Source organism: Penicillium macrosclerotiorum (assembly GCF_028827735.1).
Source record: "Penicillium macrosclerotiorum strain IBT 26536 chromosome Unknown utg000012l_segment0_segment0, whole genome shotgun sequence".
NCBI lineage: Eukaryota > Fungi > Ascomycota > Eurotiomycetes > Eurotiales > Aspergillaceae > Penicillium > Penicillium macrosclerotiorum.
In genome coordinates this window covers 521,777-546,644 of record NW_026643091.1, presented here as the reverse complement: position 1 = coordinate 546,644, position 24,868 = coordinate 521,777, and the positions used below count along the sequence as shown (strand labels likewise).

Sequence of the window (24,868 nt, the reverse complement as noted above, 5' to 3'; positions counted from 1 at the left end):
GAGTCTATAATTAGCATCCTAGGGGTGGGTCTGTAACAGATAGATTATATTACAATATACAGTCTAACGTAGCCTATATATAATAGAGGTAAGCAAAGGCTACAGGGAAGAGGGGTTCACGAATCCCTAATAGAAGGGCACCGAACCCTCAGGGCCTTATAGGTCATGCATCTATGTTAGGGAGAAGTAGGGCTGTTATAACGAAGCCTGACCGATAAGGTGTCGAACTGACACCTGAGGCGTGAAGTTGGGAATAGCTTCATGTTGCAATATCATATGACACTAGCATGCTAGGAAGCCTTCCTACCTAGCACTATACAATCAAGCTTTGCTAGCGCCGGCCTAGTTCCGCTAGATACCGACCGGAGTCCTATTAAAGCTTAATATATCGCTTCGAACACCTATACCTCCTACTACTACTACTAGTAGTAGGCCTATGTTAGGGAATAACTACTTGTACAGGGTAGAAAGCCTGTCGACTAGGTAGGAAGATAAAACGTCAAGTAAGGAAAGCAAAAAACTGTTTCTTGCTATTATGGATCTCTCCATAATCCTTAATTTATGTACAGGCTTCGATACCCTTCTATATAACTAAAGCAGAGATAATAGATTATTTTATAATATACGGTCTAACGTAGTTCCTATATAGTAGCATTAAGCGAAGGTATCGAGAAAGAGGGGTTCACGAATCCCTGATGAAAGGGCACTGAACCTACAGGGCATATATCTATGTCAGGGAGAAGCGGGGTTTTTATCATGAAGCCTGACAGGTAAGGTATCGAACTAGCGCCTAAGGCATTGAGTTAGGAATAACCTTATGTTGCAATATCATATGACAGCGTAACACTTTATAATAGGACCCTTTATGTTAAGTAGGATCTCAGTCTACTCCCTTAAATATAACCGATAATAAGTGAAATATTGCAATGGATGCGGGTATAAGAAGAGAGTGCGAGTAGAAGTGTGGGTATAGGTTGAAAAGGCATATAGGGAAGACAGTATTAAAATCAAGACCTAGTGATTCGGATCTATTAATACTGCAACATAGCACACCAGTAAATTTAGCGATTCAGAACTCATTAGCCTAAGGAACTAGAGAGATATCACAAAAAATATAAAGAAAGGGAGTGGGAAAGTGGTTACATATAGGAAATAGGATATATAGGAAGTGGGAATTTAGAATAGGAGCAGGCGGGCGGGGAGATTCTACTGCCGCGTGACGTTATCAATCAATCTGGAACAATAAGGCGGGTAGCATGATCTCTCTACCTGTACAACGCATGTTTTGAAGCCATTAAAAATCGATGAAAAGTGCCGAGGCCATAGAGGTGCATACTGTGATGTAGTGAACTCGACAACCGCTGAGGACTGTCGCGGGGACCGCAGGAGCGAGCCCTTCTCATGCGCACTAGGCTAGAAACTAGAAGTCGTAAGTACCTGTATTAAAACATTTGAACCGAGAATGCTCCGTCAGAGATCAGAAGATTGATTAATTAATTGCTTGACAGGAGGCACATGAGGTACACGGTGGAAGGTGGAGTTGGACCCATCCGGCCAGTTTAGGTAATTAGCTCCAACGTGGCCTCTTTCCATGCGGAGGCGGGCGATAACACGACAGGGGGACTAATCAGCTCCGCTTCCTCGACCAACATTCAATCGTGCCATTTGGTCACTACATCACTACCAGAAAATATGGTGAGTCCAGATACACCACTGCCCTCAGGCTTCAATGCCTGCTAATTCAATTATCCTCCCAGGTTCAAACACCCCAGCAACGACGTGCTAATGAGCGCTTTGCAAAGAACGAAGCGGCCAAGCGCGGAAAAGGACCAATCGTGAAGCCCAAACAACAGGCCAAGTCACCCCTTTCTGCTAGCTGGGTCGGTATGTATCTGATGTTCCATGCGATGAACTTTGGAGAGGTCTCTGGGCTCACATTGAATTAGTCGTCCTAGCCTTCGTCGTCTGCGGTGGGCTCATCTTGGAACTCCTGAGGATCGTTCCCGAGCTCTGGAGTGCGGTGGCCTCAACCTTCTCCCGGCTCACAGGATAAGATCATTGGCCCCTGTCTGCACACTTCGAAGATACCCCTGGCCCAACACTTACGATAACGGCGTTGCATTCGTTTCCCCGGGGATAGGTCTGGCGACATTTATAACCCTGTCCTCCGGTAACCCACGTTCTTCTCCCATTGAAATGCCCCGGCAGAGAAGGCAGGGGACGGCGACTTTGAGTTCTGGCTGATACGATGTCGGATGAACCGGCAGGTCGATGGATTGGGTCCTGTATGAATACATAACACTTGTGATTTCCATTGTTTAAGCTATTTGAGAGAATCACTTCGCAAGCGGGGAGATTCAAAGGGCCGTTACTGGCGTTCGGTAACCATTCAAACTTCCATTTGCTCCCGTTGCTTTTTCTTCTTTTTCTTCTTCTTCTCCTTCCCCCCCTCGACAGACTCAAGGTCCGCAGTACCCATGTGATCGGCCTGCGTACCTACATGCTTCTTCTTGGTTTTCTTCTTCCTGACGAGTGTTCCCTCTGCTGGAGTACCCTCCAATTGAATCCGCTCCGATGCCCGCTGCATCTGCAAGCGCATTCGCTCAACGTTCTGCATTGCTTTCCTCATTTCCATATCACCCTCATCCACGGGCAACACCGGATCCTGCCTCTCACTCGCCAATGAATGACTTCCCAAGCCGCTAGAGTCAACCTGAAGTAGAGAACGCTTAGCGCCAGCCAACCCACCAGTCGCCTTCGCCAAGAGATGATGGTCTTCAGAGTCTTCAAGTCCGAATGTTTCTTCTGTAGCCACTTCCATCCTCGTCGAATAGAAACGGCTACCCATGGAAACATTCTGTTCTCCATGACTATGTGGTACATCGCCTAGCTTCAAGTCGACAATGGGAATCGAGTCGATATCCAACGCATCACCATGAGCTGCACCCAGCAATGGCGGTGTGGACATGTCGGACGGTTCTGAGGGTGCAATATAGAATGGATCATCCTTATAACGCTCCCTTCGTTCGATTTTTCGTCTGTCCACTGCCTTTACCTGGTTGTCTGGGTCTTGTCGCAAATTCTGGTAAGAGCCGTCCAGCTGGATCTCCGCTGGTGTGAATTCCTGCAGTGCTCTGGTGGAAGGTGTAGATTGATCAGGAATGTTGTAGAAATTCTGCAAGACATTTCGCTGATTTGGGTCAAAAGACACTGCTTCCACTCGGCGGAAAAGATTGGGCAAGTTATCATTGAATGCAGCATCCAGCTGCAAGGCCGAGGGGAAGACCACTCTTTTTTGAGCACTCGAGGCCACGGGATTCAGCTCCAGTCCGGTGAATAGACTCGGCAGAATAGACGTAAGAAAGAAAGGCATCTGCTGGGTTTCGGAGTGCAATGCCTCGGCACCCAACCGGAGGACTTCCAAGAACTCAATGGCTCGCTCTTGCACGTCCAAATCTGGATGAGCCGCGAGCGCCTCTAAGAATTCCACTGCTCGAGCCAGGAGAAGTGATGTTTCACCCTTCCACGACTCTCGTGACATGGTACATTGGACGACTTGGGTAAAAACCTTAGGTAGTGCCTGGAGGAACAGCTGAAGTATCTTCGGAGGTAGTAAAACATTGGACTGATCAGTCAGAGATTGAAGAGTCCGACTCGCAGAAAGGAGAAATTCAGCATATTCCCCTGCAACCCAAGAGATGGGACCTAATACATCATTTCCAACATTGGAGCCGATTGGAAATAATGTTGATCTATTGTCGATGAGCAAAAGGGATTCTGCCGCTCTGGTAGCCTCTATCCGCACCCCCTTCACGCGCACAGCCACATTCCGAATCTCAGAACCAATCCGAAAAGCGACCGTCTTTTTGGAGTCAGATGCAGCATCCTGATTGGCGTAAATTGGCGAGCTATATTCATCATCTACTTCCGATGGCGGAAGAAGACCAACAAGTTGAACTAGGATGCGGATGTACCACTCAAAATCAACGATCTCGGCGTAGTTGTTCTGAGAACAGATGTCCAGAATACGATGAACAACCTCATTCCGATAGTCATTAGGTACGATGACTGCCGTTTCTATTTCACTGCCCATCTCCCCTCTCGTGAAGTCCTCTGTTTCAGATGATGTGGCTTCGTGATTGAATGAGATTTTTAAGGGTGAGGTTGTGGCCGATCGAAGTTGATCGACAAGGCGGTTGACAACCGCTTCAAGAGTATCGCTCGTGACCATCCCAGCAGCGAGTTCTAGAGCCTGTAATCGAATAGAGATATCCGCATCATCAAGGCAGTCCATGATCACATCTTGTTGCATTCCCACCAGCATAGGGTGAGTTGTGACGATGCGGTTTAGTGCCAGTAGGGCGACATATTTGACTGTTCTCAAGTGGTTAGCAGCACTGCCTATGTAATACACAGATTAAAGGAATCTTCACGATTAGGGTCGGAGTCCATCGCGATCATTCCTCGTAGCTTTCCCACGCAAAGAGTTGCCACATCATCTCGCTCCTCAAGATTGTCCTCTCCATCGAGGATACCACCCTGGATGATGCCATTGATGCACTCATACAGCAACGACATTGCAGTGGTTGTCTGGATAATATTTATTAATGGACGCAAGAGCTTACGTGTGAGTCGTGGTTCCAGCGGTGTCAACGTTGCAAACTAGAATGGACAGAAAGAAAAGAAGTGGTTAGCCAAGAAAAATCACTCAGTCAACACCGATCAGAAGAAACGAACCAGTTTGATAATCTTGATGGCCATCCAATTATTGCCGCTATCCACAAGAAGCTCAAAGAATCTCGGTGCCATCGGGAGAAAGTCATGAGGCCGACGCCAACCAAGTTCACAAACAACATTGATCGCCGCACTGGTGACACTGCTGTCCTCTTGGGGGTCCATAAGGTGATCCTGAATTTTGGGCCACGCGAGTTTGAGCGCCTCCGGGTAGACTAGAGCGAGCCTATATAGACATACAATGGTCTTTTTTCGTATGACTGCACTTGAGTGTGAGAGCCGGGATAAAATGTCTGGAAGCAGTGACATGGCCAACGATGGAGTGATAATATGTGGCAATGTAGCCAGTGGCAGTGATAGGGTAAGTATATTAGGAGAGACAATGTCCTTGGCCACAATTAGCTCGTCTGTAGACTAGAGGGCCAAGCAGTTTACAACGGACCTTTTTGAGCATATTTGTAGCCAACATGAGGACCTCTGTGTCTGGGCGAAAGCTCTGCACCGCCCCCAGATAGCCCACTCTTTTTTGAAGGTATTTCGAAGACGACATCACTTCCAGGACATGAAAGGACGCCCACGACATATCATATCCAAACATTTCCAGATATATGAGCTTTAGTAGCGCCGTTGCCTTTTTGTCTATGAGGAATTAGCATCTCAGACCATCGATCCAAGGAAAGACGCGTTGGGTCCTTACCCATGTCCTGCGACTTAATCTCCGCTTTGCATTCGCGGAGACAGCTTTTAATGAATTCATCCTCCCCTCCCTTGTGGTTGCGAAGACCCTTGATCAGGTCATAAAGCGACTTTTCAAACCTAGAATATACCATCAGCCTGCTGTGCTGGGATGGGGACGGCCTGGAATTGGATTCCGACTCCGCGAACTTACATTGTGCACACTCTCCCCCGCCCTGCCGCGAGGGGGATTAAAATCCAGTATCTGGTGTGCCTTAAAAGATAAAACCTCTCTGCAGCATGCTATCGAGTGCTCAATATCTCCATGGGTTTCTATGGCCGGGAGAAGCTTGACTGCAAGCGACGAGTTCACGAGTTGACGTGGGGGAGGCCGATAAGAATCACGGGACCGAGTATCTCCGGGGCGAGGTCTCCACCGCCCGCCATCCGTTAATTCATGATTACCCTGCTCGACATATTATCCTAGTGTCCCTTCTGCTTCCTCTTCCTTGCCTCTTAAATTCGACTTTCGCTCTACACTTTGATCATGAGCGTTGCCACCAATTCGGGAGTCAATGGATCGGATGTGATCTCTGCACTCCATCTCTCTCAGCAGGCCCCGGCGATTCTGGGCTACGGTTCCGGGTCAAATGCCAAAGCCAAACGCGCAGCTGGTACCGCCGAAGACTATGGCCAAATTGAAAAACTCCTATTAGCATGTCTTCGGACAGGCGATGATGCATCCGCCCTGGCGTGTTTGGATCGCCTAAGCCACCGGTTCGGCCCGTCAAATGAACGAGTGATGGGTCTGCGTGGCCTGTATCAGGAAGCAGTTGCTAAGGACCGCCCGGCTCTGGAGAAATGCTTGGAAGACTATGAAAGGATTCTTTTGGAAACACCCGTTAATATGGTTCGTTAATTCGGTCTTTACTTACTCTCCTATCCTGGAGACTTACTGCTAACCTGGAGGGCAATGGATGCATGTAGCCGATCATGAAGCGTCGAGCCGCGCTGCTGCGCTCTCTCAACCGACCGTCCGATGCAATCGCCTCCCTGGTTCAGCTACTTGATGCCGTTCCCACCGATGCGGAAGCGTGGTGTGAACTTGCCGATTTATATCAATCGCAGGGCCTTGGCTCCCAGGCAGTCTTCAGCCTCGAAGAGGCTCTGTTGATTGCCCCAAATGCCTGGAATGTATGGCCTGGCACTCTATCTGACCTGGGATACCTTTCTTCCATACTGACCCTTTGAAGATTCACGCACGACTCGGAGAGCTTCTTTATACCTGTGCATTTTCTTCCGATGACGATGTGCCCCGGCTTGCAGGCAAGTCGGTACAACATTTCTGCCGGAGTGTTGAGCTCTGCGACGATTACCTACGCGGATTTTATGGATTAGCCTCAGTATGCTTGCAACCAATGATTAGCTGGCGACTTTCCCCTTTCCGCCTTCTTCTTTCTGTCTTGCGCTGACCGGAGTTCCTCGGGAATATTATAGGTAACCTCCCGGATGTTGGAAAATCAGAATGTCGCCGAGAGTTCCTCGCCGTCGGCCGCTCCGTCCAGAAAAACTCTTACTCAGCTGAAAGACTTTGCTCTTCAGAAGCTGGAAGAGATCATCAAAACAAGGTCGGTGGATGATCAACATTGGGCATCCAACCGAAGTGAAGTTATTGCCGCCAGAGAGTTGTTGAATCGCCTGACGGCACCCAAATAACCCGGGTTGTGACCACTGACATACAGCCGTGGTACCCACTCCCTGGCCCCTTGCTCTATCTCCAATTCGATACCCTCATTCGTTGTTTACTTGTCCATCCATAATTAGAAGGGTATAATTGCCGTGTCTGCGCCGTGTGGCCATAATCTCTACCCAGAATCGGGAATGGCTTCTGGGCTCTGTAATTCAGCTGGGCTCTGTAATTCAGCTGTCAATGGCCGAGATTCTGCGAGTTTTATTCTGTTCTTTCTGACCCTTTCTGACTCTTTCTGACCCAGAGCCTGGCATGGGCAATGAATCTGTCCGTGAGACATGTATAAGAAAGGGCGTACCTCGGATGTTTCCTGGTCCTGGATTCCGTGTTCAACCATTCCGTGTCCAGCTAAATACATTGTCCATTATGTGGGCACATTTTATAGATGACAGTCCAAACACCTGTCTAATGAGGTGGATTAAATAATCTCTCCACTGGTGGTGGGCATTCGGTATATTAAGTACTATTCAGTAACGATGTACGATATCGGGATGGATCGACCTATCAGTGCTGTCGGTACCCAACCACATGTACCCAATTCTACATTATATATGACATCCAGATACGCCCCATTTAGATAGATATCTAGTATTAAGCATGAATGTGCATCTGGCAGATCCAGAGAACGAGTCTGGCTCGAGGTTCTCGAGTTTCTAGAGCGTTCGACTGGGATTGCCGGGGGCGCCTGGGCTCTTTCTAGGCCCCAGAGTGCAGCTCCAGCCAGGGTTATGATTGGGCATGGACTGGGTTTCGGGCAGCAGATCTGGTCTCGATCGTTCGCCATCAAAAATGGGCCCCCCTCTTCCCCCCCCGGAAATATAAAACCCCCTCGTAAACAAGGGCCCCGGGGTTAAAAGAAGAGGCTTGGGATGATTGCTTGGCTTTCTGCGTCTTCTAGAGTCCATAGATCTATGGAGATGTGGATTCATGGACTACTGGTCTTCATGAAGCATGCTTGATTCACTTGGTCCAAGTTCGACGGCTTTAGTTACACCCGACCCTGCCCAACTCGCCGAGAGACGCCCAATAGACCATTAGATCAGGTCAGGCAGGCATTCGGACCGCCTCAAAAAGCCCTCGGCCCGCTAACTTTTTAGGGTGCCTCCATTCCGCTTTTCTCCCTCCCCTGGGCTTTGACCGGCTTGACGGCTGCAGACGCTTGAATCTAGGATCCATCGATCCCGATCCGCAAGTAGAATTCCCTGGCGCAAGGGGCCTGATATCTAGGAAACCAAGTCCAATGTGATTGCGGGAAAACCAACGAAACCCAAAATTCCCCCGCGTCACACTCTTTTGCAAAAAACACCAAAACAAAACACAAAAACACAGAACAAAACAAAAAAAACAACAAAAAAACAACAAAAGAACAACAAAAAAACCTTACTTCAACCCAACCCAAACATGCAAACAACGGCCTAACCAAAAACAAACCAAAACTACCAAAAACTACCAACCCAAAATTCCATCCACTCCCCACCAACTTGATTTTCTATTCCTCCCGCCCTTGCATCTCACAACCCCCCCTCGATAACCTCAACCTCTCGTACCAACCCACCCCTTCCCTCCACCCCGAAATAGAGAGAGAAAGACAGAGAGGGTGTCTCACTACGCCCTTCTTTCGAGAGACGCTATCTAGTTCTGTCTTGTCTCTATGACGTATGTTACGCTCCCTTTGTCCTTTTCTCCCCCCTCCCCCCCTCTTCCCTTGTCATGCTTTTCGTTTCTGCCCCCATCCTCCCACCTTAACTCCTTCCTTGTCACTAACCACTCTCCTCCCGCGATCAGTTTCAGCATCTCCATTGACCCGCAAGATCCGCACGCCTCGGACCTGTCTGAGGACGACGAGTCCTCGGGCGTGCACGTCTCCTCCCACCCGTCGGACAGCCATGAACTTCAGGAATATGATAATGGGTGGGCGCATCTGTCATATCCGGATGAATTGAAACCGTCTGATTCAGCCTCTCGCCCAAGGACTTCGCACCGTAACCGCTCGCACCGTGGTTCCCGCTCCGCGTCGGGCCGCCCCCAGTCGCACCGGCGTATGATTTCCGAACGCGAGTCCTTTGGGACTCGACCCCGACGACATCACTCCCCAGAATCTCATGGCAGTGAGGAGTCCGATGAATACCAGCCCAGTCAATACCCTCGCAATCCCCACGACCGACGATGGGCTCAGGCACCGCCACCGGCAGGCTATGCTCAGAGTGCCTCGTCCGGCCAATCCTATAATCCTTACCCCCCGGCCATCCGGCCCATGGACACTTCCCCCATCACAGCGCCAACGGGAATCTCCAGTCGGACTCACTCATCCGCTTCGGCCATGCCAGTCCTGGGATGCAACAGGCGTATGGCTCGAACCCCTACCCATATGGTCCGCATGGCCCACAATTTCAATCCCCTCACGGAACCCCGCCCATTCAGTCTTTCTATGCCCAGGACCAGGCCCTCCCGCGGCATTCTCGCCAACCACCCCAGTCGCGCATGGACCCGCATGCTCTCTCTCAACCTCCTATTCCGCCTCCCATGGGTGCGCATGCAGCCCCTTCGCCGTTTGGCGCCGCGCCATTTCCTCATGAGCTGATGCACTACAACCCGAGTGCCTACTATAACTACCGGGATCACTATGCAATGATGTCCGGGATGATGCCACAGTCCTATTTTCCTCCTTACGCTCCAGTGCCATCCCCACCACAGACAGCACAGCCAGCCCCGCCCGCGCAACCTGCGCAGTCAGCCGAGCCTGCGCCATCTCCTGCACCTGCGGCGCCACCTCCAGACACGGCCACAACTGAAGATCCGATTGCGCGGCTGGAGAAATTGATCATGGATGAACGCATTGAGCGGCAAAACAAGGAAGCCGAGCGATTGGCTAAAATTGAACGTGAGGCGGCGGAGAAAGCGGCTCGAGAGCAGCAGCTGGCCCATGACCGGAAGATTGCCGAAGAGGCCGCCGCTTTGGCCCGCGCCGATGCCGAAAAGAGAGCCTCCGAAGACGCAGCTAAAGCCAAGGAAGAAGCCGATAAAGCTGCCGCCTCTGCCGCTTCGGAGGCTGCCGCCGCCGCGACCAAGGCGGCTACAGAAGCAGCAGCAGAGGCAGCCAGTGCGGCAGCCAATGCGGCAGCTGAAGCTGCGAAAAAACCACCCCCTGAGAAAAAGAAGCCCATCAAATTCAAAGATGCAGTGGGAAGAAAATTCAGCTTTCCCTTTGAACTATGCGCTACATGGCAGGTAAGACTCTGACCCCCTGAAGCAGTGTTTCTTATTCCTTTCCCTTTCTACCGTGCACCAGGTGACGAGCGGTGACTAACAATTGGTCGTCCTATAGGGCATGGAAGATCTTATCAAGCAGGCCTTCCTTCATATTGAAGTGATCGGTCCGCATGTTGCGGAGGGACACTATGACCTGTTGGGCCCCAACGGCGACATCATTCTTCCCCAAGTTTGGGAGACGGTTGTTGAGCCGGACTGGACGATTACGATGCACATGTGGCCCATACCGGAAAAGCCGAAGGATCCTGACCCGCCAGCTGCGGCTCCCGCAGCTCCATCCAAGGACCAAGCAACTTCTGCCGGAGAGCCGAAGAAGAAGACTGAAGGAGGTAAGTTTGTTGGAAGTTGATGTTTCCACCCCCCCCTTGTTCAGAAACCTTTCTCAGATTTCCCCCCGTTTCTTTCCGACAAAAATTGACACAATTTTTTAGGCAACAAGAAACCGCCCCGAAAGCCCGGTGACCCTGGCGGATTCGCCAAGTGGGTGATGGGCGGCCGTAACCCCCAAAAGCCGTCAAAACCCCCAAAGCTGAGAAGAAACCCGACCCGGCTCCACAGTGATGACTCAATGAATGGGAGGAAAATCGCCTGTTGGTGAATGTCCTTCCCGCAATATAACTCCGTTTCTAATCTCTCCTGCTTGCGGGGACGCTGTTGTTTTTGGACTTCTGAGATCTATCTCCTCGCTCCCTCGCCGAGTTTGAGCCAAACAAAAACTGGAACTCGAGCAGAGCAGAGATGTCCGATACGACGCATACAATGGATGTCCATGGGATCGACATAAAGCCCTCAACTAAGCACTCGATTCGTATAGCATTCCTCGTCATTCCTCGAAGGAAGGCGTATGAACTCGTCCTGCGCAGGAGCTTGACCCAAGCGGAATAGCGACTGCTTAGCGCTGGCCTTCCGAACTACGACATCGTTGTGCTTCGTCAATGGCGTCTTTTGGTCGCTTAATCATAGCCTAGCGATTGTTGAATCGAAGACCCGCGAATATATATCATCAAGATTCCCATGGTGCTCGTTCCTATGGATGTCGTTCCTCTCTTGCAATAAATATGAGATGAACTTATTTCATATCTTGCACAACATTCCCTTTTTCCAAGATGTGTATCTCTGGTGTAAAAGTACGGACCTGTGAATCACGTGGTCCTGTTAATTTTACATTATTAGGTTCAACGCCTTAACACGCCGAGCTGTAACATCCTCGTACATCCTGGTAAGGGGGGCTGTGGTTTACAAGATTCAACTAGTTTTAGCCTTTCGGTTTAGTACCCCAATTAGCTTCGGTTCAATTACTATACTATACGACAATGACCGGCTATTGGCCCTATAGATCTCTATGCCCATTCCAGCCTCCATGTAGGATGAAGTTGGGTGAGTCGTACTCCCGCCAATCCTCACCGCCACCTGAGATCCACCTGTTTCTGTCAATTTTCAGACGCTTCTGGCGGGCACTCAGACCCCAAAATGTACTGGAGAAAGTGATGAAAAGTGAATGGGGCTGACTGAAAAGGAATGGCTTGGAAGGGTCAAAATTAAGAGGTGCTGACTTCAGACTTGTTGGGAAAGACTACTCGATCATACGATATGTATTTTCATCGCCGTCTGGCAAAATCGTCCAGATAGGTTGACAGCGTATAAGGCAGCGAGACTCATCGGAATACTGTATGTCCAGTATTACGTTTGGTGTGGACCAATCATGTGATGCTGGAAACCAAATTTCCATGTATAGGACAGCTGAACGTCCAAAAAATACGGGTGGAAAGGCAGACGTCTCTGGCCTCAAAAGCGGTAATTTCGGCGTCAATTCCAAAGTTCCTCATCTCCTAGTCGTAAAGCAGTCCGAAGGGTCATCGTTGCGGTATAAGTGGCTTCCATTCGATTTGCTCCCCTGTAGCATCCGCCAGTAGGTCAGTAACACCAGGAGATCCGGCTGATTCCTCTCGGCCCCAGATACCCTGTGATTCCATGCCCTGACTCTGGCCAGAGCCTGAGGCCGTGGTTTGGCGGGCAGGATGAGAACTCAGTAATAGTGGTTTTCGAGGAACGGCTGGTGGTGATTTATCTGTATTTGGCTCCCTTCCACCAGCAGACGCAATGCCCCCCTGCAATCCATCCAAGCGTGCACCGCCAGGCTGGATAGGCTTCCTGGAAGAGACAGTGCCTGTATCCTGTCTCATTACGCTTGTATCCATAACCCAGTCAGGTTCACGGTCTGGGGAAAACGGATTGGATCTGCGCTGGATGTTTGGGATATAATCCTCTTCAGGTGGCTGCAAAGCTGCTTTAACGGACACCCCTGTCGCACAAATTAGCTTTTAGCTGCACAACGAAGAGCGCGGCGCTTCGATCACTTACCACTACCCAGCCACCATCGACTTCGATCAGAGCTAGCCGGGGGGTAAACCCGGGGCTATAGAAACATGTGCGGCACTCTCTTCGTCATCCAAATCTAACAGATGGCCTGACTCAGAGAGTGCATAGCGCTGTTTCTCTCCATATAACGAGCGCCTCAGGTTTTCTTTTAGCCCAAGGTCAACGACGTTAATTGTTAAGTCGAAAGTTGCAAAAACCGGCCGATGATCAGACACTCGCAGATCTGCAACGTTATACTGAGTTTGCCTTACGTTGGCACCTCTCCAAAGGATTCGGTCGCACCACGCAGGAATGCGTCCCTTCTCACTAATAGTAGATTAGTATTACTTGCCAACGGATAGAGAAACGAAGATAGCGAGCAAGGAGTCTATTACGAAGTGTCATATTGATCCGTTCCGACATCATATTTGTAGGTCGGAGCAAAATTGATGGATCCTTCAGAGTAGAATTGAAAGGCTCTTCCGGCAATCATTTGCAGATTCAGCTTATGCCCCTTGTCAGCAAAGTGTTGGCTTCGTGTGGTTGACCCATGCCATACCTGGTCATTATCATAAAGTTTCTGGTAGTCATGCTGCATTACGAGCTCTCTAACGATCTGGTTATTTAAACCAATTCGGTAGTTGAAGTCCCCGAGCCAAATGACTGAGTCGTGATCGGCAATGGATCGATTCTTTTGAAACCGTAGTCCTTGGTCGATAGTTTCATAATCTCTGTTTCTCTCCTCATAGTTCGCAAATCCAGCGGCCAGATGAGCCGTGATGAAGCAGATACTAGTGTTTGAGAAATCAAATCGGATGGCGCAACCCCCCTTGTTGCCAGCAATTCCGGATAAACCGGTCTGGAGCAAGTGTTAGTTCAGATAGCTCACAAGGGCAAAGAGGCAAGGCACACAACCCAGACTTGCCTTCTTGACAGTTCCTTCAACGTTCTTGATGCCTTTTAGAACATCAGCTTTCACGTAGATCATCAGAGCGGCTCCTACAAGCTGTCCGCTTCTCAACAAAACATATTTGCTGGTCCCCTTTGACCTTGTTCGTTCATTTAAACAGTTTTGCACGGCTTTCTCCCAAACTTTTCGATTACTTGGATTTGTCGACATGATCTGCTGAGGGCTCAACTCTACTATTTCCTGAAACCCAACTGCGAAAATCGTAGGATCTTCATTGGATTGGTCGGCTTTGGGGAAAAGCCACGGCGTGAGATCTGTTCCCGGGCCTTCATCGCGGCCATTCACATTGAATGTCCCAACCCAGAGACGAACATGTTTAGTAGAGGAGTATTCGGAAGCGCGTCGGCTCAGCTCTTCAGTGACCAAGTCATTCATAGGGTCATATAAGTGGACCGGGATTTGATTTGCTAGTCGACCTAAGAGGAGATCAATTGTCCTTTGCCTGGCCTTGTCGGTAAAGTTGTTAACATAGAGCCGAGTGGCGCTTTTACGAGCATCTGCGAGTGCTCCAGCAAGTGACATTTTTCCATGGCGTGTGAAGGATGATTTGAGGGCCCCCGTACCGGCATAAATCTTCGAGAGAGCATCTCCATTGTCGGCCCAGAGGGTTGAGTGTCGCATCTGGATGTCAGAACCAAACCTTCCGCCATTCTGGGAGAGAAACGATTCAAGTGCCATGGAGCTAATAATGGTCTGGACTAGATTGGTTCGGTCCAGACAGTCCAAACAGTTTGTTCGGAAGACACCCTCTTGCTGTAGAATCACAGAAGAGCTGCTGACTACATCTTCTCGATCCAAAATGGATGTTGCGGGACGGGTGGCATCCTCTGCAAGAAAATAGGCAAACCCATCTGAAGAATCTGCCAGCTCATATTTGATTTGATTACTTGCTTCATATCCGGAGGGGCCTCTGGTCTCCGCAAGAAAATCATACTCTGTTATTCGAAGAAGGCTGTGCTGTAAAGCTTTCGAGGGACCTTCTTTCCGCCTGAGTGAGCTTCGGGATATGTGCTCTCTAAACTTGGCCGACAGCTCTGCCTCTCCGGATTTGAGTTCACTGAGAAGATTGACAACATGGACCGCCCCATATTCTAGCTCAAGGGCCTCAAAATGCCGATTGAACGCATGTTGTGTTGCTTCGCTCGACCGTGTCACCTCGATCTTCTGCTGCCCTGGAATCAGACCAGGGGTTTGTTCCCAGAATATCGGGACCGAGCCTCTAACTTGCACATATGAGAACGTAATCCCCGGTGCAACCCAGAGCACCACTTCCGTCTCTACAGAATTAGCCACATTGCCATCATCGTCGATGCCGCGCGAATTGAATCTTGTTCCAGCACGCCGCGAGGATTGCCGAGAAATGATGGTTAATAATGAGGGGAAATTGGTCCGTAATTGGGGGAGAATGGAGATGGTTGCTGGGAGCTTGAGTGTACTGGCGTGCCCCCGAATGACGCATGTTAGCAGCTGAGAAGCGTCTAATTTGACCTTGTCTAAAGGCGGCAAATGGCTTCGAAACAAAAGAAGAGGATTGATCATGTAAGAGTTCCACAGCATGTCTTCATCCAGGGTGTCGATATCGAAGGCCGCTGATTTATCCGATCTGGAACAGTTAGCTCCCAAGTCAAGTCACACTGGCCAAGAAAATCACTATACCGGTCCTGTAAGCGATCGGTCAGGTTGAAGTCGAGGCTGTAATAGAAACTTCCATCTCCGAGGAGCTTCTTCAATGCCAGAAAAGGATGGTCAGTCGTCATTTCTTTCCCTTCTGCGCCCGCCCGCTCCTCGGCAGCGAACTGAGAGCCAGCCTCATAGTCTATGCCATATTCATATTCTGAACGGTTGAGACAATCTGGAATTGGTTAGAAGATGAAACCAGACAGAGAAACAGGGGTATATGAGTTTAGGAGAGGCACACAAAAGTCTACATTATCAATTCTGGAAATGGTCTCGCCGGGTCTCACGGAAGCAGCCTGAGAAGAGCCGGTTACCACACAAAGAAAAACATCTTCGTTCAATGTGATTAGACCAAGGGTACCATAACCTGCGCCGAGCGGCCGATACCCTGTAAGATCCACAGATGCCACTTCTGAGAATTCAACTTGACAGCGTGGAGCAACCTTGGCTCCGCTATCGGCTATGCTATAGTGAAAGATCAAGACATGGTCAGAGGTCACCAGTGCAATTGTCCGCTGAGGTTGATCCTGGCAAAGCACCCGGAGGTTGAACATGGTACGGTTGGTAGATCTGGCCAAATTTCCCTCAACATCGATTGAAATTTCGTGGAAGGCGCCTCGAGTGTTGAACCACAAGCAAGTGCAATGTTTGCCTTTTCTGGTCCGGAGCTTCGTGGGTTCACTTGGCTCAGTAGAGTCAGTTCAGCCACAGGCAGGTCAACATCGAGAAGTCCAATTGATGCAAAGAAAATGGGACTCCTTCTCCAAGGAAAGTTGGGCGGTCAGTGACTTCGGAGGGGGAGCGAGGTAGAATGAAGTGAGTGTATGCGTACGCGATATTGGACGGCTGGATCCAGACCCGCGGGGGCCTTATCGGACGCTGACTCAGCACCGCCTTATCGAATTTTCGTCTCCCAAAGTTTTCTTTTCTGGGGTTTCGATTTCCCTCGCATAATATTCTCCTCCCTCTGCCTCCCTCCCCTCCACCAGCCATGGGTCTAGCCGCACCCCGGAAGTATGTATTTTCATCCTGAAAATGAAGTTATCTTATCTAATCTTCTTTCCAGGAAAACCAAGATCTCCCATGATCCAAATAATACAAAATGGGCTCGGTCTACGTCGGGCTTTGGACACCGAATCATGAGTGCTCAAGGCTGGACGCCCGGCGGTCGCCTCGGTGCTCGAGATGCAGCTCACGCTGATTTTCTGACAAATGCGAGTGTTTCCCATATCCGAGTGACCGTCAAAGATGATACCCTGGGCCTTGGTGCCCGTGCTGGGCGTGAAAATGAACCCACTGGCCTGGATGCCTTCAAGGGACTATTGGGTCGGCTGAACGGCAAGAGCGACGAGGAATTGAACAAGGAGCAGCGAAAGCGAGATGATGTTAAATTGGCTCGCTATGTTGCCATGAAGTTCCAGGAAGTGCGGTTTGTCCGCGGCGGGCTCTTGACACAAGAGAAACTTCAAGCATTACCGGAGGATGATCAGAAGAAATCGAGCACCCCTGCTACCAAGGAAACATCCAGCGAGGATGTTATCACTCTTTCCAGCGACTCGACCGACCCGGTGTCCAAGTCATCCAAGTCCAAGTCCAAATCCAAATCCAAATCCTCGAAGAAGTCCCGATCTCAGTCAGACGAGGCAGATGACTTATCCTCCGCTACCGAGACAAAGAAGGAGAAGAAATCCAAGAAAAAATCCAATAAGCGCAAAGCAGATGACGATGGATCAGACTCTGTGGCGGGACAGGATTCCTCAGCTGAGCAGGACCACCAGACTGGATCGAAGGCCAAGACGGATTCGCCCGTGGCAGTTGCGCCACGAGAGCGCTTACCGATTGGGAGACAGTTGTTCCGCAGCCGTCATATTGCGCAGAAGAAGAGGGCACTGATGGATGATAAATCTCTAAAAGAGGTGAGTGGATCAAAATTCTTTGGTGACCAGATGATTATTGCGGTTCTAATTTCAATCTGCGGGAATAGATCTTTATGGTCAAAGCATAGACGTGACATTTTGCATTGTATAGATAAATACTCCGTATGGGACACATGGGCAGGGCGTTTGGGCGCAAACCAATCTCGATCTGGGTTACTGCAATTGATTAGTATATTGCACTAGCATCGATTTATGACACATTACTCGTGTATCTTTTCAGTATTGGACTCCATTCTCTCGTCCCGGTTGATGCCAATTCTAAATTTAAAAACCTGGCACGAAGCATGTACTGGTTATTGTAGATCTACACCGGCTTGCTCTGATGGATGTCTGGATGTTCAATGGCCTCGGTCTATATGTACGGATTACCTGGAGAATACCAATGGCCTCGATGAACCAAATTCCGACAATAGACCATTCCAAATACCGTCCACCTCTTTCTTGCTATATTCCTCCTCTCGCTATATATTTCATTCACTGATGCCTATCTATATGGTACATAGATCAACCTCTTTCTTGGCCGCGGGGATTACCTAATAGCCCCGAGCCACAACGTCATCTTCAACCCCCGATCAGATTGAATCACCTAGAGGCACGATAGATCCCCCAATTTCCCCCTGCGCGCGCGCCTTTTCTCTCCATCACAGATTACTCACGATGAATGGAGATGTGAGCATTCGTTCGGGCGCCTCGGACCGGCCGCCAAGTCGTACCGAGAATGCTGAGAGGAAACGGTACGCACTCCTGTCCAGCGTTCCAGGCTGGACCAAGGTTCTCCCAGAACTCGCTGACTGCTGTACAGCATCCACTGGGCACCATTGAATGTTGGACTTGAACGACGTCTGCAAACATTTGTGGTTTTATGCCACACTCTCACCATCGCCATTTTCCTAACCAGCTTCTTCTTTACATGTGCTATTCCCTTGTTTTGGCCGCTTCTGTTGCCATACTTGGTCTATATCTCGCTATTCTCGACGGCACCTACGTCAGGCGAACTCAAGGGCCGAAGTCCGTTCTTGAAGTCGCTTCCCATCTGGAAGCTTTATGCATCCTATTTTCCAGCCCGTCTCCATCGCGAGGAGCCTCTACCCCCAACTAAGAAGTACATCTTTGGCTACCATCCCCATGGCATCATTTCCCACGGAGCCTTTGCAGCGTTCGGAACCGAAGCGCTGGGTTTCTCTAAACTTTTTCCGGGAATTACCAACACCCTCTTGACTCTAGACTCCAACTTTCGGATTCCATTCTATCGCGAGTATGCGCTTGCGATGGGATTGGCGAGCGTGTCTCGGGAGTCATGCGAAAATCTCCTGACCAAAGGGGGTATCGACGGCGAAGGTATGGGACGGGCAATCACCATTGTCATCGGTGGGGCCCGTGAATCCCTCAATTCTCAACCAAACACCTTGCGTCTCGTCCTCAAACGGCGTAAAGGATTCATCAAACTCGCTATCCGAACCGGCGCCGATCTGGTCCCTGTTCTGGCCTTTGGAGAGAATGATCTTTATGAACAGGTGCATTCAGATCAGCATCCAATTATTCATAAGCTCCAAATGCTCGTGAAGCGTACTATGGGATTTACGATCCCTTTGTTTCATGCCCGAGGGGTTTTCAACTATGATGTGGGACTAATGCCTTACCGACGTCCCCTCAACATCGTGGTCGGTAGAGCGATCCCAGTGATGCAACAATCCAATCGAGACAAGATTAATGACAGCTATATTGACGAACTTCATGGCCGTTATGTCCAAGAGCTCCAACGGCTCTGGGATCAATGGAAGGATGTATACGCGAGAGACAGGACGGGTGAACTAGAAATCATTGCGTGACGGAACTAACTGACCAAGACTATCTATCGGCGCTGCATTCTTCTACCCGCCCCAACGGACTATATTCTTGAACATTCAATGGTCAGGTAGCATTTCTCTGCGAACAGTATATCGCCATTCATGTAGCATTTTGGTAAATATATCCTAATATTGGGGTAACACCTCGGGGAAAATACACTGCACTGCCTTCCTTGGCGAATATCAAAGTACAGATCTTTTTGGTTAAACAACGAAATTAAAAAAAGAGGACACATGAACATCCAAGCAAAACAAGATAGACGGGGTATCAGATCAACAGGAAGCATCGGCATAGACAGAAAGGAATAAAAAGAAACAAATGTATCGTGGCAACCTGATCAGCTCATCAACTTGTTGGGGAGCTTGGGGCAATCTCCATAGGCATGTTGGGATTCAATCCTGGAACCTCAGCCGAACTCGAAACCCGACGGCTATCCCTCGAATTATTCTTCGCGTTCCCAAAAGCACTCTTGTCGAGATGGCCGCTTTCGACGCGGCCCTGGATCATTTCATCCAACATCCTGGAGACTTCATCCATATTCTTTCTTCGGTCATCCTCTTTGTCTCCAAATTTCCCAGATGGGGCCGGTCCGGAAGGACTCATAGCCTTGTCGGCTATATCGCTTAGACCCCGGGGACTGTTGGGACCGGATGAAGTCAAATCTTCTTTGGTTTTGAGCTCGGATGACTGCGAGTCGCTAGTAACCGCAGCTAAATCTCGATGACGCGCTGCAGATCGAAGTGCAGCGAGCATCCGATCTTTGTCGTCGAGCTGTATACGGAGCTCATTGATTTCCATGTCTTTCTCGCGAATCAGAGCCATCATATCCGGATGCTCGGCGATTGTGGCGGTTGGTGTGCTCGATTTGACCCCCACTGACATTCGAGAATGGCTTGAGCGTCGGGCTTGAAGCAGTCTGCGTTCGAGAGTCGAGATATATCGGTTCTTGTCACCAAGGTCGGCTTGTAGTGCGGTAACCTGTCGTTGCAAGCTCGCTTTCCCATCGCCAAATTCACCCAAATCGTCTTCTTCTTCGTTGCCAAAAGAGCCACCCGAGAATGGCAAGGAACCCGTGGGCTCAGTGCTATTGATAGACATGAAAGAGACGGGCCGGATAGACGAATGAGCAGCGCCCAGGGTGGACTGGCTGGCTGATGAACGGAGGGAGCGTGTTCCCGATTCAATGGAGGACATTCTAGACAACCTGCCAAATGCCGAGAGGCTATTGTGACTGTTGACACCAGTTGACTTGGAGCTCAATATCAATCGATTCAAATGCTCGATGCGTTCCTTCAAAGCCGTCCGGGCCAGCTGCATCTCTAGGACCTGCTCCTCATGACGGGCCTGAGCTTCCTTTTCATACTGCTGTTCATCCCATTTCAGCTCCTTCTCCGCCTGCGCCTTGGCTTGGGTATCAAGTTGCCCGCGAAGAGCTTGGATCTCCATGCGGTAGCGTTCAAGCAAGACGCGACTTCCAGAATCACCACCACCGCCCCCATATGCTTCCTCGGCTCGCTTTGCATGGCTGACGATGTTGTTCTTGGCCCGTGCAGCAAATTTCAACGTATTCAGTGTTTCACCCGAGTGCGCGTTGATGCCATTGACCAACTGAATGGTACAGAGAATGCTTACCAGAGAGTTTCCTGACAAGGCCGGCTGAAGCAATCGCGTTAATTTGGAATCGCGATACGGTAAATGCCGTCCTTCCCGGTCCGTAGGGTTGCCTTGCTTGTCTTTGTTTTCCGAGAGCTTCGAGATGATGTTGCCCAAAGTGAGCAGACTCTTGTTGATATGGGCACCTTCAGTTCGGCGCTCCTTATCGTCGGCCGCGCGCTCCGAGCCAGCCAGGTCGATCAAACTCAGAGTTGACACTCGGACACCACCAGGGGCAATTCCAGATCGTTTGTCCTGCGAGCTGCTTGCAGGTACTCGTTCTCGGCTCTCGACCACAATTTGAACCACCGCGTGACTGCGAGAACTGCGTGAGTTGAATTGGGTGCTGCTTGTTCGTCTGGCATGATCTCCCCTCGCAATAACTCGCAGGAGCTGCGTCGGGCTCTGTACGATCTCTTCCTTCAGCGGTGTAGCGTATACGCCGCGTTTACTATCTTCGCGGAGCTTGATTTCCTCCTGCTGCGGCGCTGCGGCGCCATTGGCAACGGGAGTAGACAGAAGATCGTGAATTTTTTCATTGTAGATCTCCAAGTAACTGACTCGAAGGAGGAACTCTCGGTAAGGGGTTTCCCTGATAAAGGAAAAAATGTCGGTAATGGCGAGCGGGATGACACCGGGCGAGGTGGCTGTTCCTTGCATAGAGAACGTTTTGCCGGTACCCGTCATACCATAAGCAAAGACGGTTCCATGGTATCCCTCCATTACCCGCCGGACCAGTCGTTTCGCTGCCGAATCATAAACCTTGGCATTGTTTTCTTGCGGACTGAAAACATTGTCTGTGCCCTACCGGTGTTAGTCAAAGGGCCCCAAAATTTGATCACGACTGTAGACGAGGAGGGCGTACTGACCGTAATAATAATCGCCGCCATCTTTACCTCGGTGAGAAATGAGGCTTTGGCGTCCATCGACCACCCATTCCCCGTGGTTTCTCGGAGTCTCGCCTCCATTCGTATCGGGCCGCACCCGCACGCTGACCAGGACATTGCCTTTCGTTTCTTTCGGTTTGGGATTGCTCCCCTTACCGGGGCCGGTTGCATCCTCTGCATCCTCGAATGTTGTCGCGCTAGTCGAACAAGAACCCTGCGCGGAAGAGCTCCTACTATGCGCTGGGGAGGCTTCCGGGTCCCGGGCGTCCGAGAGGATCGACTTCCCGTCGCCACTTCCATTGAGCAGGGACGGTGTTTTTGAGCTCCGGTAGCTGCTATTGGTGCCGGTACTCAGCCGCGAGCTTCGCTTTGGTTTCGCATTTCCCGTGGCACCGATGCCCGGCACGCCCGAGACGGACGATGCCGGGGAGGGAAGAGTACTTCCGGCCTTGGGCGGTTGTGGGAACGAGGCAATGCTGATGGTCCGGCGCAATGACGCCTTCTCGGGGCTGCTGGGCGCACGGCCACTGGATGCGGAGCGGACCGTGCTTAGGTTCGAGGTGGAATTGGAACTCGATAGCGGCGAGCGGGAGAGAGAGGGCCTTGGACTGGACGGGGTCCGCAGCTTCGACGGTTGATATGGTGAGGTGGCTCGGGGGGCATCGGGAGCTGGCATACTTTTCCTCGGTTTGGGGTTCGGGATCGGTGGGAGTGCCCCGGTCGGGGGGTTGGTTGTTGGCCGTGACGGTTGGGGAAGTGCGGACATGGAGGCCATCTTGTTCGGTGTCGGGCGAAAGAGGACGAGTGGTGTTTCCCTCTCCCCAGAGGCGTCAATTCGGTCGATCTAGGGGAGACGGCGACACAACATGCGGGCAAGCTCGAGTCGGGGCACTGGATTTGAGATGCGTGTTGAGTCGGACGGGGGTGGGCTTTCTGTCCATGTATGAATGAATCAGTCACTGAAACAGGCCCAGGCCCAGGACTACGACGCCCGGGTTGTTGTCTAGACCGAGACTTTCGCGCGGCAGGAGTCTCCAACCGGTGGCTGGAGGGCGACGAGAGCCACAAGATACGCAAAGAGGAGGGCGCACTGAAATTCGGAAATGGGGGCGGGATTGGGGGGCGGGGATTGAGCTGCTGAGATTCGGATGCTTACAGCTTCAAACGACTATGTTGTGATCAGGACGGGAGAGGGGACCCGCGTGTGAAACTTGGAGGCGCCACTGCTGTTATGTCGAGCAACGTGCGAAAGATGGGCAAAAGCGCGTCTTCTGGTATTGATTTTGATCCGAGAATCGGATCAAACCGAAAATGGGAGTGTGAACTAAGTGGAGGAGGAGAAAGAGGAAGAGGAAGAGGGGGCAGAAGAGGAAGAGAGGAAGTGGAGGAGGAAATTGGTGTATCAAGAGTGCTTATTTCCCTTCCCCCCGCAGCGGTCCAGGCTTGTTTTTATCACGCTATCAGGCCATCGCCGTGGTCGACTTTGGACTCTACACTACGTTTTGCGTCCACGATAGACGCACTGGTTAATCTCCCAGGAGAAAAGGGACCCTGATTGAGGGGATATGGGGCCCATGGGGGACGATAGTCGTCAACTCCTCAACTCCTCGACCCCTCAACTCCTCAACTCCTGAACTCTTCACCTTCAAGATCGAATCCTCCTGTGTTAGGGAAACAGGGCAAGAGACGATAGGGCGATCGAAGCGTATAAGAGGATTATCCCGGAGATGGTGGCGAGAGGTCCGGTCCCTTGATGCTGTGATGTCTCGCCTGGCTCCAGGTCCCTTACCCCGTCTCTCGTCCAACCATCCGCCGTGCTCCGTGCTCCGTGCTTCGTTGAAGGAGGATATTGCCTGTCCCCAGATCGTGCAGGAGGTGCACGGGAGAAAAAAAAAGGGGCAAGATGGCGTGGAGCTAAAAGAGGACAATCACAGCCTAAGTCTCAAAGCAGTAAAGGCGCCACTTCTTGGCCTCGCGGGAGCTGTCGCGGATCCAATGACAGTGCCCATGGTGGAGGGGAGTTCGGGGACCCAAAGGGACCCAGCCCAAGTCCCAGCAAGATGAACCAAACGAAGCCTGATGAGCCAGGGGGTAAAAAGGGGGCAACGAATGAACGGCCTGGCGCTGGTGGAGAAGCCGGGACGGAGATCCCAAAGCGGGAAAACGAAGACCAAAAAAGAAGGATCAATTGGTAGATACAGTGGGAGAGAGGGCGGAGGAGAGGGCGAGGGTTTAGGCGCAAGGTAGATGAAAACTTGACGAAGTTGACGGTGACATGGAAATTGAAGTTGTGAAGTTCAAGGTCCAAGGGCGACAGGCGTTACCTAATCCATCGGCCATTCAAGTTCTAATGATCGCAATCCAGGCTTACTCGACTACTATAGTTTCCCACCGTTCATCTTCTGGACTCTTGATCGTGATTTGCCCAGCGAACGAGATCTCTCGACCAACAAGATCCATGCTTTCTTCGTTGTATGCTTTGTTTTATGGACACTTGTGTACTATTGTATATTATGCTTTGAGTGTTATTGTTTGTTTGTTTTTCAGGCGGCCACAGCGTTTAAACTTCCTCTCTGAGAGATCCACTCCCGAGGCTGATCTTTCTTTGATCTCCATCGTGCATCAACACCCAGACCCACCTACAACCAGCTTCTCCCGGACGACATAGAGGACGAAATGCGCTCCATGGTCCGAGTCCTGACTTCTTGCTCAATACTCACGATCGTCGTTCTTGTACCAGCCAGAGAATGTGAGTGGGCAAGGGTAGACAAAAGGAGGTTTACTCAATGATCCCTGCGCATCACCAAGGAGAGGTCAGGGGAGATCACACAGCGCAGGCAGCACTCCCGGCCAGCCGTGGACGGTGAGGGTCAGCGCAATAGATCGACGATGGACGTAAGGGGCCGCCATGCCTCCATCCCAGACAGGACCGATGAGCGGTGCACGGCCGAACCAATGGGGAATCAACGGCGTTCGGAGTACGACATGACAGGTCGGCGGGGTTTGACTGATAGAACGTCCCATCTCGTCCGTCCTCGGCTCCATTTCTTCAATCTTCAATAGCGCCAGCTGCATCCGCCTCCCCTCCCTGTCATCTTCGACCGGCTTT

General features: G+C 50.8%; 8 protein-coding genes across 8 annotated transcripts; 5 read left to right on the top strand and 3 right to left on the bottom strand.

Moving 5' to 3' along the window:
* Positions 1–1,692: 1,692 nt before the first annotated feature.
* N7462_011579 (RAMP4 family protein) lies at positions 1,693–2,053 on the top strand (the record flags this gene model as incomplete). The annotated part of the gene is made up of 3 exons (XM_057083293.1): positions 1,693–1,695; positions 1,758–1,884; positions 1,947–2,053. 3 exons carry the CDS (start codon positions 1,693–1,695, stop codon positions 2,051–2,053), a joined length of 237 nt encoding a protein of 78 aa, XP_056928032.1.
* A 336-nt stretch (positions 2,054–2,389) lies between these two features.
* Positions 2,390–5,591, bottom strand: N7462_011578 (putative AP-3 complex subunit delta; the record flags this gene model as incomplete). Its single annotated transcript, XM_057083292.1, has 5 exons — positions 2,390–4,374; positions 4,413–4,662; positions 4,738–5,121; positions 5,177–5,373; positions 5,432–5,591. Coding segments are annotated over 5 exons (2,976 nt in total), but the record flags the coding sequence as incomplete, so codon positions are not given.
* A 365-nt stretch (positions 5,592–5,956) lies between these two features.
* N7462_011577 (uncharacterized protein) lies at positions 5,957–7,125 on the top strand (the record flags this gene model as incomplete). The annotated part of the gene is made up of 4 exons (XM_057083291.1): positions 5,957–6,319; positions 6,397–6,603; positions 6,663–6,812; positions 6,907–7,125. The coding sequence occupies 4 exons, from the start codon at positions 5,957–5,959 to the stop codon at positions 7,123–7,125; spliced, it is 939 nt and encodes a 312-aa protein (XP_056928030.1).
* Positions 7,126–9,640: 2,515 nt separating this feature from the next.
* N7462_011576 (uncharacterized protein) lies at positions 9,641–11,027 on the top strand (the record flags this gene model as incomplete). Its single annotated transcript, XM_057083290.1, has 3 exons — positions 9,641–10,387; positions 10,485–10,758; positions 10,861–11,027. The coding sequence occupies 3 exons, from the start codon at positions 9,641–9,643 to the stop codon at positions 11,025–11,027; spliced, it is 1,188 nt and encodes a 395-aa protein (XP_056928029.1).
* Positions 11,028–12,282: 1,255 nt separating this feature from the next.
* On the bottom strand, positions 12,283–15,988 carry N7462_011575 (SacI domain and endonuclease/exonuclease/phosphatase family protein; the record flags this gene model as incomplete). Its single annotated transcript, XM_057083289.1, has 8 exons — positions 12,283–12,731; positions 12,791–12,822; positions 12,890–13,114; positions 13,183–13,292; positions 13,347–13,646; positions 13,713–15,360; positions 15,414–15,609; positions 15,676–15,988. 8 exons carry the CDS (start codon positions 15,986–15,988, stop codon positions 12,283–12,285), a joined length of 3,273 nt encoding a protein of 1,090 aa, XP_056928028.1.
* Positions 15,989–16,425: 437 nt separating this feature from the next.
* pxr1 (telomerase inhibitor/ribosome biogenesis protein PXR1) lies at positions 16,426–17,439 on the top strand (the record flags this gene model as incomplete). Its single annotated transcript, XM_057083288.1, has 3 exons — positions 16,426–16,448; positions 16,501–17,350; positions 17,419–17,439. The coding sequence occupies 3 exons, from the start codon at positions 16,426–16,428 to the stop codon at positions 17,437–17,439; spliced, it is 894 nt and encodes a 297-aa protein (XP_056928027.1).
* A 589-nt stretch (positions 17,440–18,028) lies between these two features.
* Positions 18,029–19,200, top strand: N7462_011573 (uncharacterized protein; the record flags this gene model as incomplete). The annotated part of the gene is made up of 2 exons (XM_057083287.1): positions 18,029–18,105; positions 18,174–19,200. The coding sequence occupies 2 exons, from the start codon at positions 18,029–18,031 to the stop codon at positions 19,198–19,200; spliced, it is 1,104 nt and encodes a 367-aa protein (XP_056928026.1).
* A 364-nt stretch (positions 19,201–19,564) lies between these two features.
* Positions 19,565–22,534, bottom strand: N7462_011572 (putative kinesin family protein (KipA); the record flags this gene model as incomplete). Its single annotated transcript, XM_057083286.1, has 2 exons — positions 19,565–21,676; positions 21,725–22,534. The coding sequence occupies 2 exons, from the start codon at positions 22,532–22,534 to the stop codon at positions 19,565–19,567; spliced, it is 2,922 nt and encodes a 973-aa protein (XP_056928025.1).
* Positions 22,535–24,868: the final 2,334 nt, after the last annotated feature.